Source organism: Neltuma alba, unplaced genomic scaffold (genome assembly GCF_004799145.2).
Source record: "Neltuma alba isolate B1F8T4 unplaced genomic scaffold, ASM479914v2 tig00001237_pilon, whole genome shotgun sequence".
Taxonomy (NCBI): Eukaryota; Viridiplantae; Streptophyta; class Magnoliopsida; order Fabales; family Fabaceae; genus Neltuma; species Neltuma alba.
Genome location: NW_021632388.1, coordinates 19,860 through 35,411, shown reverse-complemented (window position 1 = coordinate 35,411; position 15,552 = coordinate 19,860). Strand labels below are relative to the sequence as shown.

The 15,552-nt window shown below is 32.5% G+C and overlaps 1 protein-coding gene and 1 pseudogene across 1 annotated transcript; both read right to left on the bottom strand.

Moving 5' to 3' along the window:
• Positions 1 to 1,514: 1,514 nt before the first annotated feature.
• LOC114754316 (rhamnogalacturonan I rhamnosyltransferase 1) lies at positions 1,515 to 5,536 on the bottom strand. Its single transcript, XM_028943096.1, has 8 exons — positions 5,154 to 5,536; positions 4,408 to 4,475; positions 4,016 to 4,104; positions 3,518 to 3,683; positions 2,682 to 2,971; positions 2,319 to 2,523; positions 2,066 to 2,223; positions 1,515 to 1,817 (listed from the first exon to the last, which is right to left on the bottom strand). The coding sequence occupies exons 1-8, from the start codon at positions 5,491 to 5,493 to the stop codon at positions 1,592 to 1,594; spliced, it is 1,542 nt and encodes a 513-aa protein (XP_028798929.1). The 5' UTR covers positions 5,494 to 5,536; the 3' UTR covers positions 1,515 to 1,591.
• A 3,855-nt stretch (positions 5,537 to 9,391) lies between these two features.
• Positions 9,392 to 15,034, bottom strand: LOC114754283 (protease 2-like; annotated as a pseudogene).
• Between the last annotated feature and the right edge of the window lie 518 nt (positions 15,035 to 15,552).

Below are 15,552 nucleotides of genomic sequence, written 5' to 3'. Positions count from 1 at the left end.
AATATGTATATGTGGCAGTCATGAGTACTAATATATAAATGAGAGATTTGACCGTTGTTGGTTAGGGATTAGGGATGCTTCCTTTTCATATAGTCATCTTTTTTTTTTTTTATTTGATAAATATTCTTCATAATGTGAAGAATTTTCGCCTCTCCCAATAAATGTGTTTCTCAGGACTCAAACTTGTACTTTTGTTTTTATAAGAATGATGCTGCTTATCATCTCAATTAACAACATATAGTCATCTTCTACGCTTAAATTAAATATTTGAATTTTACTTAAACCAAAGAATGTATTTAAGACCAACCAGTTTTTAATTAACTCTTATATTAAAGATATGAAGTAATATATGTTTAATGCAAATATTCTAGTTTAAGATGAAGGGTCCCTAGGAATCTCTCAGTTATACACTCAATCTTATTCAGAAAAAAGATTCATTCCTCAAATCATCATTAAGCTAATACTATAAAAGAGATTAGAGATCTGATCATGCACAATGAGATGGTTATTGTTAACCTTTCTTTTAGAGGGGCTAATATATGTGGTGCTTGCTTGTTAAGCCCATTACATGAATTCTACCCAAAACATGACAATTCAAATAAAATTTTATGCATAAATGTGATTTATATAGAGTGCTTCCAGAGATTTTGACTTGTTCAATAATTGAGTTTTTATTTGTTAACTGGCTCCGCAGATTGATCTGTTCAACAGGCATAATCAATTATTGAACAAGTCAAAAATGGAATAAAAAAAAAAGGAATCCCCTGATCGATATGTAACGAGCTCGAGGACTTTATGCCATTCGGATAATAATCTTTGGGCCTGACAATTGTGGGCTAGCCCATTGGGCCTTTTCAATTTGACCTCAAGAATTTTACATCACATCCTCATCTTTATCACTTGACCATTCTTCCACACCATAAAAGAATTATGATCAGCACATTGTCGGTCTCATGTGTGTGTGTGTGTGTGTGCAGTTGCAATGTTGTTATAATCCATAAAATTGCGGTTATTGTAGGATTCATAATTAGGCTCAACATTTCAAATGATAAAAAATTTGATGCATGTTTATTCTTTTGAGTTTTGATCTTAAACTACGTGTACACTTAATCAAAAATTAAGTTTCATCAATATAATAATAATAATAATAATAATAATAATAATAATAATAAAGTGCCTCATGTGACATCTTTGTGGCATGATTTATCTGTCTTGAAATTATTATTTTTTTGCTAAAATATAGGTATCCTCCTATTGGAGGCAATCCTATTCGAGATACTGTCGGGCACTAAATGTCTTGAATTAGAGCTTAATGACAATAACCTCTTAATTCATAAGCATAAATGCATATCCAAGTGGACCCTGCCCATTGACGACGAGCCCATTCAGCCCAACCTCAGCTAGGGCAAAAGAAAGGCCAGAATTATAATGGAATACAACTCAAAAGAATGATCAGATGTGTTTATAATTCACACAATGAAAATGAAAAACAGATAGAATGAGAAACGAGTATAATCAATATTCAGAGAATCATCTTCCTCCATTGCGAGAAGAATTCCCCATGTTGAAGCATATGAAATTAATTAAAGAATCATTGATGATCCAAACATTCCTGAGGATTAGTGTAGAAGTAGTCTTCTTCCTTGGGTTTTCCTGGAACCATAGATCTCATCGTAGGGTTTCCTACACGATCTGCATGAACTGCCTTCACTTCAGTGGAGAATTCATTCCAACCTATGGTTCCATTTTTGTACTGGTCTATCAGTTCCACCAACACCTTCCTGTCCAACACTATCGTCTTCTTAAACCCTAAGTACCTGATCATCACATCATCATACACAAAGAAACACCCCTCAATTTTCTGATTCACAAGACCGTTTCACTGCGGAAAAGGCTTTTCACATCGGTTTCAAGGAAAGACGCGTAAATAAGTGACGTAGAAAGTGACTTTTCATGTCATTTAAACAAGTCAACCGCCATAGAATGATATCGAAACACAAAAGACTCTCATTTCTGGTTAGAAAGAGTGTGATTAAAAGATTTAGAGAAGAAACAAAGTGCATACCTTCTATGGCCTTCAACAAGTTTTGCCATGTGACCTTTGTAAGTTGGTACGAATATGTCACTTTCTATTGACACGTAATAATCTATGGCTGCCATTTGGTTGGAATGGTTCCTGAAGGGTTCAAGCTCCCATGAATCCAATAACGTCTCCTTCTTCACCTAAACACAAAGGAAACAAAACTAAGTAGTAAAAATAGCTAGCTAGTCATAATACATCAGAAACCAGATTCTGATCTGATCTTCCAAATACTAACCAGATTTGGAAAAGCTTGCTTGAGATCCACCATTCTTTTCTCAGCTTTGTATATATCTCCAGCAGCAATATAGACTTGAATGTCACTATCAATCCCCAATGCACGTAGCGTTAGAGCAGTTTCTTCTGGTGTTAATGGGCACAGACCATCAGTTCTTTTCTTCTCAGAGTCTATCTCCTTCTCCTTCCACCATGGATACGCATATCTATATATACGAATATAATTTCTCATACACTCGGATTCTGTTAATATACATATCGATATGATGATATATATATATATACAAATATAATTTCTCATACACTCAGATTCTGTTAATATGCATATAGATATGATGATATATATATATATATATATATTTACCTCATTTTAGTGAGTTCGTCGATCTCTTCTGGGGCGCAACCTTCGTTGCAACCAGAGAAAGCGATCATGTCCATTTCGTAACGAAGATGAAGAGCCAAGTAAGGTCCTCTCTGCTTGAGGATGCTGACGATCTTCTTTGCTATTTTTTGGATTGGTGGAGAGAATTTCAGAGACTGGTAGTTAACTCTGCATCTCAGTTTCTGGACTTCCTCAGGAAGGCCATTGTTGGCCAGCCTTGCGTCTGATTTCGTGAAGTGCACAACTTCGTGTGTTTTTATACGAGGAAGAATCTGTTCATTGTCATAATAATAATTACCACTTGCTCAAAACGTACAATTCATAATAATTCATATATGAAACGGGATTTATACGTACATACGATGTATCAATCTAGAAGAAGACAAGAAAAAAAAAATAGAACTGGTCTGGTCCCACTTGATTGAATTATTCCATCACTCATTCAAGAAATTCATAAATGTAGAAAAGTAGTCATTCAATATTGACATCGGAATCAATTTTTCATAATTGTCCGATGTGCATGTATGTTGTAGATTTTGCAAAATAAGCTTGATTTGTAGAAAATACTCATTTGTTGTTATTGCAACTACCTAATAACAACTTTACATAAATTGGTGAAAGTAGTTAAAATTAGTTAATTTTTTATAAAATATCCTTATTACCTTCAATAAAAGTCATTAGTTACAGGAGTTTAGTTAATTACCTAAAAAGTTTTATAGTTACAAATATTAAGTGAAAAAAAAAATTAATACTTTAAACAAAACATATTATAATACTCCTATAAAACATGTATAAGGATCAGAGGGAGTATTACTTACGACATCATAGTAATAGGTCATATTGGACCAACTAATGGGCGGCATGGAATAGAGGGATTCCAATTCCACCTTTTGCTTCTGTTTGGGAGGCAGTTCCCTCAATATTTGAACCTCATCTCTCAGCGATGCGATTAAATAATCCACATCAAATATGTCCGGGAATTGGCTGCCATATTCACAACCATAGAGTATTTAATTTATTGATCACTATGTTAATTTAGCTTTTCAACACATAGATTAACCAAATCAAACGATTAAAATCATTCAGTTTTATTAGACAAGTAATAAACTTTTTTTTTTCCTTATCATCCTTCACTTAAAGGAAGAAACTCACGCACCTATCATGCTTACAACAAGTTGAACTTGTAATTTCACGATTAATAAATATTTAAAAGAGGTGTTTATTTAGTGCCATTGGGTCAGAAGGCCCCGTTAATAAGATAGAGATATATTGGCTATGTTAATGTTCGATAATTATAGACAAAATGTTTCTCTCACCTATGGTCATTCCAAAAGGAGGTATTGTCCAATTCAGGAACTATAAGTGTGACATTCAAAAACCTTGCAATGGTAACCATGTCACATATCTGCACGAAAATCAACCAAATTAAGAAGAAAATGACCCATTAAAGAAAGATATTTATGTGTGTGTGTGTGTAAGAGTAAAGAAGACTAGAACCTCACAGAAAAGAGACGATAGTAAAGAGAATTAGAGAAAGACATATAAGACCACGCATTCTATGGAATTTATATTATTTACACAAAGAAAATGAAAATATTAATATATAGTTTATGTCATGTTTGATACAAATATATATTTGAGAGTTCAAGCAATGAAAATGGAACAATTGAAATATTTTTCCAAATGGATGACATGACAAAATGCTTACTCCAGCTCGCATTTGATTCAATCCTCCATTGGAAGAAACCATTAGGTATCCATTATTCTCATAAATCCCTGCAAGCAAATAAATAATGCACTTAAATTTTTTTTATAAAACTAGAAATAAGGGAAAAGAATAATATTCTCTAAAACTAGATATTCAAAATTTAAAACTTTATTAATGAACTTGAAAAGGGAATAAGCTGAATAATAACGCCGAGGGGCATGTCTTAGACAACGACAATATATATATATATATATATATGTATGTATATATAAAAGACAACGACATATATATATTAAGAGTATTTAAGTCAACTTCTTATTAAGATTCATGAAAATTAAAGGATATGATCCGATCCCCATGAATCACTGGATTCCCATTAACTTTTCAGAAATCCTAACTAAAACTCATGCATGAGTGGGACGAAGCCAATTTGACTAGCAAAACAACAGTTAGTGCTCTCACCACGGGGAAAAAAAAAACTACTTTTTAATTTTTAAGGAGACTGAATATTATTATTAATCACTCCATGCATTCCTTAACTCCTTATAATAAGCACCTCTAACTAACTAACTAAGATGAGATGGTCAAGCCATTAATTAACTTTATCAGAAATGTAATTAATTCCCCGCTCGGTAACTTAGTATCATATCTATTTCTTAAGAGAGGTGCGTTATAATAAGAATCGGAGGAAAGAGTAATCACATGTCTGGTCTGTGTGTGTAGAGAGAGAGAGAGAGGATACGTACTTGGAGGTGGGAGATGGGAGAAGAAACGATTCATAAACTGGACTGCAAAAATCCAAATCATGAAGACATAAGTGAAGAGAAGAACCCATAACTTGAATCTTGAGGTTGAAGATAATCTTGACTTTGCCACCATGAAGAGCTTCAGATTTGCACCACCCTTCAAAAATCCTCCCTTTAATAACAAACCTCTCAGTTTCTCAGACTTAACCCCTCCGATGATCAGACTTTTCAGCACTTCTGCGTTCAAAACTCCCACATACTTCATCTTCCCATGTGATCCCTTCTCTCCTTTCTCCTCCACGTCTTCTGAATCATCAAAACCATTCTTCTTATACCCCATGCTGCTTCAATGAATGAATTTACTAACTGTTGATGATATTAAGCTATATATATATATATATATATTGGAGAGAGGGAAACAAACAAAAAGGGACGAGGACTTTTGCTTTAGGGTATAAAGGATTGGAAATGGAATATCCCTCAGATGAATGGAGGACTGAAGGAAGAAGGAGAAGGCAGTGATTAGAGGGGGATGTTTAAAGGATATTTATAAAGATGAAGAATGCTTTAATTTCTGAGAATAAATATATGAATTAATGCCCTTTCTTTCATTGCTATTATATGTGTCGTTGAGTGTTGTGTACGGAAAAACAATTGATGAAAACATTGATTGTGTGTGTTTCCGTTGGATAATATAATGGGAAAATCACTATGTATTTTGAATGAAGGAATATACTTCCTCCTCCGTTTCTTTTTATAAAAAAACAATTTATCTCATATTAGTATCCATAAATATAAAAGATTATTTGTCTGAAATTTTAAACTAGTCTTTTTGGTATTGCTCTCATTAAATATATGTTACTTATTATCTCTATGCTATAAATTTGCACTCATTATCTCTTGTGTAATCTCTTTATAAATAAGGGTATAATTTAAAAAAATGTATAAATCTTACAAATTTATTGCTTTTAACTAATATTTTGAACTATGTAATTTTAGTAATTATTTCTTATAATAAAAGATGGAGGAAGTAATTGCTAAAAAAATCTCATAAGAAGTGAATAGTAAGTTCCAGTATAAGAAATGACGATAAGGCTCATGTTGCTTACTTATTGTCATTATAATTTTTTAGTGATTATTTTTTTTTTATGACCTCATAATAATTTCCTCTAATATAATTTGCTCCCAACATAAAAGAAAAATATATTCTTGTAGAGTTGTTTTCAGCTTGTTAACAATGCATTTAAAGGAACCCGAAATGGTAATTTCTTCAAGATATGGTTATTGAAGAAAGGTAATTGCAAACTCTAAGGCAAGTTAAACATTTATAGGGGAAGAAAAATCAATTTATGGCATGTATTCCCACATATTATGTAACTTTAAATTTTATTTTCAAAATATTTTAGATAATAAATGAATATTTATAGAAATGTAAAATATAAGGCTCCTATGCCGTATACTATAAACAACACAACTTATTTTTCAAATTTCATATATCTAGTTAATTAGACAATATTTGTTCACAAGTATGTGGCGCACACACTCATGATTTATGGAATTATATATTTTGAATTTGTCATATTTAGAAATTGTCATATTGCTTGTTTATTACACACTACTTTAATTTCTTTTCCGGATGGTGATTTTTTCTATTCTAATTAATCTTGTTCTGTCAATCTCCATTAAAGAAGAAAAGGATGGACATTAATTTTCTTTCGGAAATTGTAATAAATATTTATTTCTATGATTAGATTTTTCGTGTCAACAAATTAATTGGAAGCTATAAGCAAACACAAAGAAAGGATACGACGAACAGATGTTTTTTACTTTCAGAAAAGCGTAAGCATTGCATCATTTTATTGGAAATTAAATCTCCTATATTCTAAATCATAGCATAAAATTTGACCAAAAATAAATCATAGCATAAAAAAACCTCTTAGATTCCAAATGTTTGACAAATCAAAAGAGAACACAAAAATGACTAGTAGTCTAATACTATTACATGAAAATTACATATCTTTGTATAAATGCCAAACTATTGATTGTGTGATGATCAATTAGACACATTCTCTTTTATACATTAAACAAAATTTATTAAATAAATTGTTCTATTCATTATATGTCTTGTCATCGACTTTATATTTTATTTTGATTTGATTATTACCAACTTATAGAGTTTCAGCTTTATATAGTTGGTTGATTTGTTATTAAAGTTATGAGCTTAGTAATAAAATGAACTTTTATTTGGATTTCCAGTGAAAGCCTCTATTCAGCTTTTAAGCAAATATTGTTTCTCTCTTTTGAGCCTGATGTGACTTGGATCTAATTATTTATTAGTAGTATTATATATCAAATAAATCCCACTTAAAAAAGATTAGAGTATAATTCATAAGAAAGTTAGGCATTTAATCTTTGGAATAATATAATAAGAAACGCGATGAATGAATAATTGCCCTGAAAAAACTACATTTCAAGTCTTAAAGTATTTCATGAGATTCCTATTATAAAGTACTTCCCATTATCTCACGAGAATTAATGGAAGTGTTTAAATCATTTAGAGTGAAATATTTTCTAAATTTAATTTACCTATATCTAAAATCATCATTTTTTAGCCACGTTAAAATTATGAATTACATTTGAGAAGTAAAAAATATGAAAATTGCATAAATTTTTCTATACTAAAAATTGCCTAAATTTTAAATTGGAGCAATACTGAAGGGTGCAAGTAATATTCCACCTGATTAGTTTTTCTTAATGGTACAATCCACATGGTTAGTTACAATAAGGATCATTTGTTTGAATCTTACAGGCAAAGGTATAATTAATACCCTATAATACTGGAAAGAGGAATAGTGATATCAACAAAATATCGATGATAATTTATTTTTTCTCCAAGTGTAACAAAGCATGCATCATGGTGCAATAAAATATTACTTTCAACACTTAATATAAAAGCTACTTAACTAATTTGAGTAGATTAAAAATTAGTTAAGTTAATTATTTATAATAAAAATGAGTTAATTTTCTTAAAGTACTTTTTTATGAGTATCTTTAGACAGAAATCTTTAATATGTGTAATCAATAAAAAATACTTTATCAAATAAATTATAAATTTAGAAAAACAAGATAGATTAAAATATTATATTATAGGAGGTAATACATTGAACTCAATGATATTCAAGATTCATTAATAGTGATATGGGCAAATAAGAGCACGTTTTGGTTGGAACGTTTGTCGTTGAAAACAAACACATGGCTATGGCTCCATGGGTAAAATCAACTATTCATATAGAAAATTAGTAGTATCGATGGAAAACATTTTTGTCCTTAATAATGTGTATATGAAAATTAAAACCAGAAAGTCATATAAATTAACTAATTTATTTTCATTTCTCACTTTTATTTCATTTTCTATTCATTCAATAATTCTGACAGTGGTCACAAGGTCGATGATAAATTTAGAGTACAATTCACTCGACAAACGCACTGAAAGCAAGACAGACATCAATCTTATCAAAGGTGTTTTTCTTTAATTTATATGCTCTTTCTTTTTATAAATGATACACAAATTATTTAAGAGGTAATTTTCAAGAGAATAGTCATATTTTATGGTGTATAAAATATACATTTAAAAACACATAAAATTTGATGTTCATTAGCTTTGTGGAGTCCTCATCGAATATGTTATACTTCATACTCCATTACTATCTTAAATAAATATAAGACAAATTTAAATTGCCAGTCTATATCACTTTCAGTGATTTGATCGATCTACTTAAAAATAGGGATGCTTTAGTAGAAAGGTATTTTAGTAAATTTTCCTCAGATTCAAATCTTCTAATTCGAGATTTAACAGTCTTTTGATCCCTACAATGAAAAGTCTCTCTTTGGACCTCAAATGTCATTCCCAATTTTTCTATAAGAAACAATTATCACTTGTTCCTTTTTGTAAGAAATAATTAGCAGTAATGGCTTGGTCTTATTTATAAAAGAGATTTAGATAATGTTTCAAATTTTTTTTGGTTAATTTTTCATTTCATCCCCATTTAATTACTCATTTTAATATTATTATATTTATTATCACAAAGCCCAAAGCATTTTCTCTGCCACATATTTTCTTATGCAATGCTTTTTATAATAATTTTTTTATTCTCTCTCTTCCACTTTCCTACACAAAAGAATCTTTTTATTTAAAAATTACATTTACAATTTATTATTTCCAACCAATTCAATCAAACTTTTTAATCAGCATAATTCAGTTAATTTTTCTTATTTTTTTTAGAAAAAAGAGTAAATTACAAATACAGTCCAGGGCCAATGTGAGTTCTTGCTTGAAAGTGAAAAAGTATGAATTGTCATGAAATTATCATGTACAATTAAAGCTTCATTTTCGCATCAAAAGAGCAGCTTCCCAAACGCAACTTCAATGTCAGTTTCATCCTCTCATTCACCTTGTGTGTTACAAGGAAGGACTTTCTGTTTAATGAGATCAAAACCATTCAATCTTCAGAGAGTCTCAACTTTTTCCTTTTCGGTTTTCACAGCCATCCAATCCAGTTTCTCCCCTGCAAACGGTGCATACGCCAATCCTTTAAAACAATAGGCCATGGAAAGTTCTTCGAGTACCAACAAGTGACTCTGCAGAATGCAGTTGGTAACCTGAGGAAGAAAATTGGCTATGGAGTTTTATAAGAAAAAGTTGCTGAAAAATCTTCTATTACACAATTTATTACACAAAAGTACCTAAGAACCTAGGTCCATAAGTGGGTGCAACAGGTGCAACACATCTCCATCTATGTACAGAATTGCGCAAAACTGAAAAAGACTTGCACCCACTAAAGATCGTTTGCACCTGGATCTTAAACAAACTTCATGCAGCTTTGGACAATAAATTTTGCAATAGAGGATTTTCAAGCAATTTTCCCTTTATATAATGTGAAATTTTTTTTACCTCTCTGAGCATAAACTGCGAATTGTAGGTTCCAAATGTGATCTTGTAGACATCTTTCTTCAACTCTAAGGAAAGACTTCCACTGATTCAAGACAACCTCACTACAGTTCGTCAAATGAGTTTACTTGATTGTAGAGAATGCCAAAAGTTTTCATCAAAAAAGCATATTCATAAGCTGCTTCATCGCAATGACCATAGTGACCACCTTCACCAAAATGTCCTCCTATCATGCTCGTCTTCATGATAACCGCTCGAGAACAGTTAGAACAGGTACCATCTCGTACTTTAGCCACCCACTTGGCACCTTCCCAAACCCCAACCCTGAAAATGAATGTCATCAGATCTTCAGCAGTAACACATGTCAAATGAACAACTTCGTTATTTTAGCAAGGAAATACGCAAGGCATGCAATAGATGATAGGAAGTCAGAGATTGCCTTGAATCATTCAGTGCTGATGTGACGAGGACTGAAGGATAACATCGGCCTTCAGAAATATTGTCATAAGGTGTACTCGAAAATTGATTGAATTGGGACTGTCCTTGAGGATTTCCAAATTCTTCATAGTCAAGGATTGTAAGAGACAAACTAGGGTCCAACAATGTGTTGCATATATCAAGAAATGGCACCTGGTATTCATCAGAAGAAAATTTTCAGCACAAGAACATTATAGGTAACTAATATTTGAAAAGAAAAAGGAAAAAGAAAACCTTTAATATGGTGGCTCGAAAGAGATCTGGATACATATTCATAGCGCGCCCACAACAAGGCATCCTGCACTCCATCCAATGGCACCAAGCTGATCTCTGTGAACAAAACCCTCATTAACCAGGTATTGGCCACATGACACATAGTCTATATTGAATTTTGTTTGTTCAATCCACTTCCAGATTGATGCCATGAAGAATCAGTGCCTCCACCGCCACCTCTACCAAAATGAACATTATCACATGCGTAAAACAGCATATAATTGTCATAAAAGTGCATAACATTTAATTTCACAGATAATATCAACTTAGTAATATAAAACAAGCCTGCAACCTCTTATTGGTATAGTTGTAACAACAAACATCAGGCAACCCACCTTACATCAGCGAATGCTACCACCCAACCACGGTCTAGTAAACTCAGGCGGTTTACACACCAGCTCTTATCCAAAACTTCTCCATATGCCCCATAACCTAGCAAGATTCCTGGAGATTCACCCTTCTTCCACGATTCTCTAGAGTACACAATGGTCAGAGGAATCCCCACACCATCATAGGAAATAACTTCCTCTCTCTGGCAACAGTATGCATGAGAAAAGTCTCTCCAGGTCTTGGAACCAGAATTTGTTGTGCAACCATTTCTTACATTGTATGCCTCTTGAATTTTATCCTCATTCTCAAAAATCGGGACGTATGACTGACCAACAGAAGCACCATTTACTTCCTCTTGATGCACTATCGAGTATGCATGCTTTGACATGTCATAATCCACAATCACATCGGGCATCTGCTCGCCCCGAAAAAACAAGTCAACTTCAAATATAAAAGTTCCATGCTTAAAGAAACTCGATATAGTACCACAACCACTATCTATTCAACAAAATCATAAAAGATAAATGATTTAAATGAATTTATGACTTCTTCTGTGCCTTGATATCAAGTTGAAGCATACAAAAGGATAGTAAAGTAGAACACTGGATTTTAATAATTAAGGACATCTTAAGTTTAAACAGTTTTCAAGATAGAATACAAAGGGAAGTTTGGAGTTTAAAAATGTTCTATTTAAATGGTGTCTTAAACCCCTTTCCTAAAATGCATACGAGAACATCAGAGTCATGTTACCATAATACGTATTAGCATGGTGGTTCAAGTTTCAATAAGCAAAACTAACAGTTAAATACAGTATAAGGAGGAAAACCGAATATCAAATGCTTGAAAAATAAATTGGAAAATCCATACAGCCTGTTCTGTGTTCTCCTTACTGCCAATGCAGAGTTTCAACAAAACTTTTTAAGTAGAAATTTGGCTTTACATTAGCAGTTGGGATAACGTTATAAAATATTTCCATATATAACAGTACACGTTATAGTATGTTGAAAGCGTTCTGTTAATAATTATTAGCTTGTCTTCCCTTAGGGTGGCATATTTCATGCTGAAATAAGCAAAATAAATGCAAATATATACCTTATATGGTCCTAAACTCCTGATGATTGTGGAACGTTGATGAATTGTAGATAACAATATAGATATAGATATTCAAAAGCAATTTAATCCTTCTCAAATGAACCTAAAGTTAAATACGATTAAAAAATAATAATATAATGAATATATGAAGCAAATCTGCACCCCATAATTAGGTGATCAATGTAAAGCACTGTTAAATCTGCATCTGTCATGACATACCACAGGTGATGAAAGCACCACACGGTAAACTGTATTCATAAAGTCATGATTTGAACCAGGAACGGCACTGCATGTAGTTGATGGCATAGGAAAGTACCAGGGTCTAAGGTCCTCAATATCTATCTGATACTACAAAACAATTCAAGTTAGCTGCTGTCGTGAGCAAGTTTATATTAGCATGAGATAATATATTTAAAATTTTAATTTCATGGAATTGCTGATGCATTCTATAAGGCATATCCACATATCAGCATAATAATTTGCAAACAATCAATAGAGCAACAGTTCATATACCTTGCAATCATTTTTAACAGGTAAATTCAAGGAACATAGCACAGGAACGCCTTTCTTATTGAAGAGAAGAACCAGATGTCCATTAAAAATGTCCATATCACATATGCTCATATCTTTAGGAGGAAGAATGACATTCTGAAGAATAAAATAAGCACGCCAAAGATGAGTTAGATTGATGCAATCAAATAAACATATGAACCAAAAAAAAAAAAAAAAACTTAAAAGAGTGATGATGGAAGCTAAGCAAACATGACCTGCCAGCTAGCACATTCTATATCTCCAACTTGGCGTCGAGCCAGATAAAGGTCTTTACCAGACCAATTACCCTCCGAAATTGGAGCATTTGTAAGTATATAAAATAAGCCATAATGATGTTCCACAAAGTACTGCACACCAGATGCACGCTTACATATTCTTTCTAGTCCATCCATAGGATTTGCAGCATTTATAACATAAACCTGTGATAAGCATCAAGATCAACACGTTGCTAGGAAAGAATAATCTCCTTTTAATTTCATAAGTGAAGATCTATAAGTTCCTTCCTCGGATGAAGTCCTTGAGTTTGAATTCACAGTTATGAACTTGCCATCTTTTGTGCTTGTTATGTCCACACAAAAACTGGAGTCACTCTCGGTAAATACAGGGAGATCGTTCACATGATCATTGGCAAGTTTTCTGTAGAGAACCCTACCATGTTTTCATTTTTTTAAAAAAAAAGTTAGAATGAAAATTAATGTCCATAATACCAAAAAAGGAGTGTCTAAAAATTTTACCTGTAATGTATCCCGAAAAGATTTTACCTGTAAGGTCTCTGGTTTTCATCTGACAGAGTATAAAAGAGAGAACTTCCATCCTGTGCCCATGCCACATTAACAACACCTTCGACTCCAAATTTTGGATCTGTAAATCCGCTTCTGAGATCCTTTACCTGAAGCATGAATCGTTCACCACCAGAAATATCAACTGTGTACGCAAGATAGTTATGATCAGGTGAAACTCTGCATGTACCAACATGGACATACCCTGCAATATTAAACATATCAATCAAGGATTACAACAGGAAAGTGAGTTCAAGCAGAATGTTCAATCTCAAAGATTTGATCATAAAAAAAATACAAAGAAAGACAATGGCAATAACATTTATCAAATAGTTCGTTAGATAAGAAACTCTCCATATTTCTCAGCAAGTTCATTCCAATCAAGCAGGACTTCCTCCTGTGTTGATCTCAGAATTGAATAATGGAGAAAGGTCTTCAACCAGCTTGTTCTCTCTGTTTCTCGCCTCCGACACAGTACAGGATATTCCTTTCCCTCTGGAATGTACTCGTAATACAGCCTAACTAACAAAGGATAATATAAGCTGATGCTAGAAACAAATAAAGGAGTAATTTTCTTTAAATCTAGTGTTAAGCATCAGTTTGAAAGTCACAGCAAACTAAAAGTTGAATTGCTCAGTCTATCACTCAACTAAAGCTTGCATTGACTCTCCTATTTGGTGAATTTAACAAAGCCTAGATGTTACTCAAGACCCACACAACAAAGATTTTAAAATGGGTGAATTGACATTCTGATCTTCTAAATATACACTTTACACTACCATCATTTTATTAAGCTGGCTGCAATGGACAGATTATGGCAGAATGTGAACTTGATGATCTGAGTTTCATGTTTGATGTGTTGCCAATTTTAATAATTTTTAACTTAACGGCATTGGCATCACAAAACATTGAAGAAATCTCTTTAGAATGACAAGATCAAATTTTGAGTACACAAACTGAAAAGGGATAGGTGATTACAATAATATCAATTCACTCTTTTAAAATAAAATTATTTTTTATACTCAAATATCTTATGAATGAGTTTTTCTAGGGAAAATCCGTATTCTGCCAAGTATCAACCATGAACTAAATTTTGCCAGAAGCGGAAAGTAAACTGACCAGGGTCCCCAACGCTCAGGGGGAGTGGAAATGGAAGTGGGTATTCGACTTCTCATCTCCGACGACAAAGAGGATTGCAGATTGAGGGTATCGGCCATGAAAGCTTGGGCGTAGGTGTTTTCATGGTTGAGATGATCTAAGAGATCTGGGTCCTCAGTGTTGGACATCCAATGATAAGGGTCTTGCCACGTCTTGCCGTGCACTGAGACGGTGAAAGGGACCTTCTTTGGGGAGGGAGGTGACTGTGAAGGTAGGGTGAAAGGGAGTCCTCGGCATCTGGAGAGAAGAAGCAAGAAGGAATGGTGCGACATAAAGCTGAGATAGTGAGTCGGTTGTTCTTGGAGCGGACAAGGAAGCGAAACGCCATTGAAACAGAGGACTGGTCATTGTACGGTAGCATTCCGGCGCCAGATATATCAAACTGGCTGGCGGATTTCGCTTATGAAAATGAACCCTTGCTTTTTCATCCCAAAAAAAAAAACAAATGAATTTTTTTTCATTAATAATATTTTAAAAAAATACCCTGCTTTTTTTATTGAAATTTATTTTAAAAAATTTTATTTATTAATTTACCTTTCATAATATTAAATTTTTAAATTTTGGCTAAAACTATTTGAAGAATTTAAATTTTTTTTACTTTAACTTAATTTTAATTTTAATTTTTATAAATAGTTATTTTTTAAATATTTTATAGTATTGGGTCAAAAAACCAAGTAATTTAGTCAATATAAACACAAAAATTGAATAAAAATTTAATTAATTCTTCAAACAAATATTTAATCGATTAAATAAGTTATAAATGTTTGCAACAAATTTTATTTACAATTTA

Bases quoted from the DNA above. Each gene is read 5' to 3' on its own strand.
- LOC114754316 (XM_028943096.1), bottom strand. From the start codon at position 5,493: ATGGGGTATAAGAAGAATGGTTTTGATGATTCAGAAGACGTGGAGGAG. The intron at 2,524-2,681 runs GTAAATATATAT...TCGTATATATAG, and splicing joins GACGAACTCACTAAAATGAG to ATATGCGTATCCATGGTGGA. The intron at 2,224-2,318 runs GTTAGTATTTGG...CTTTGTGTTTAG, and splicing joins AGCAAGCTTTTCCAAATCTG to GTGAAGAAGGAGACGTTATT.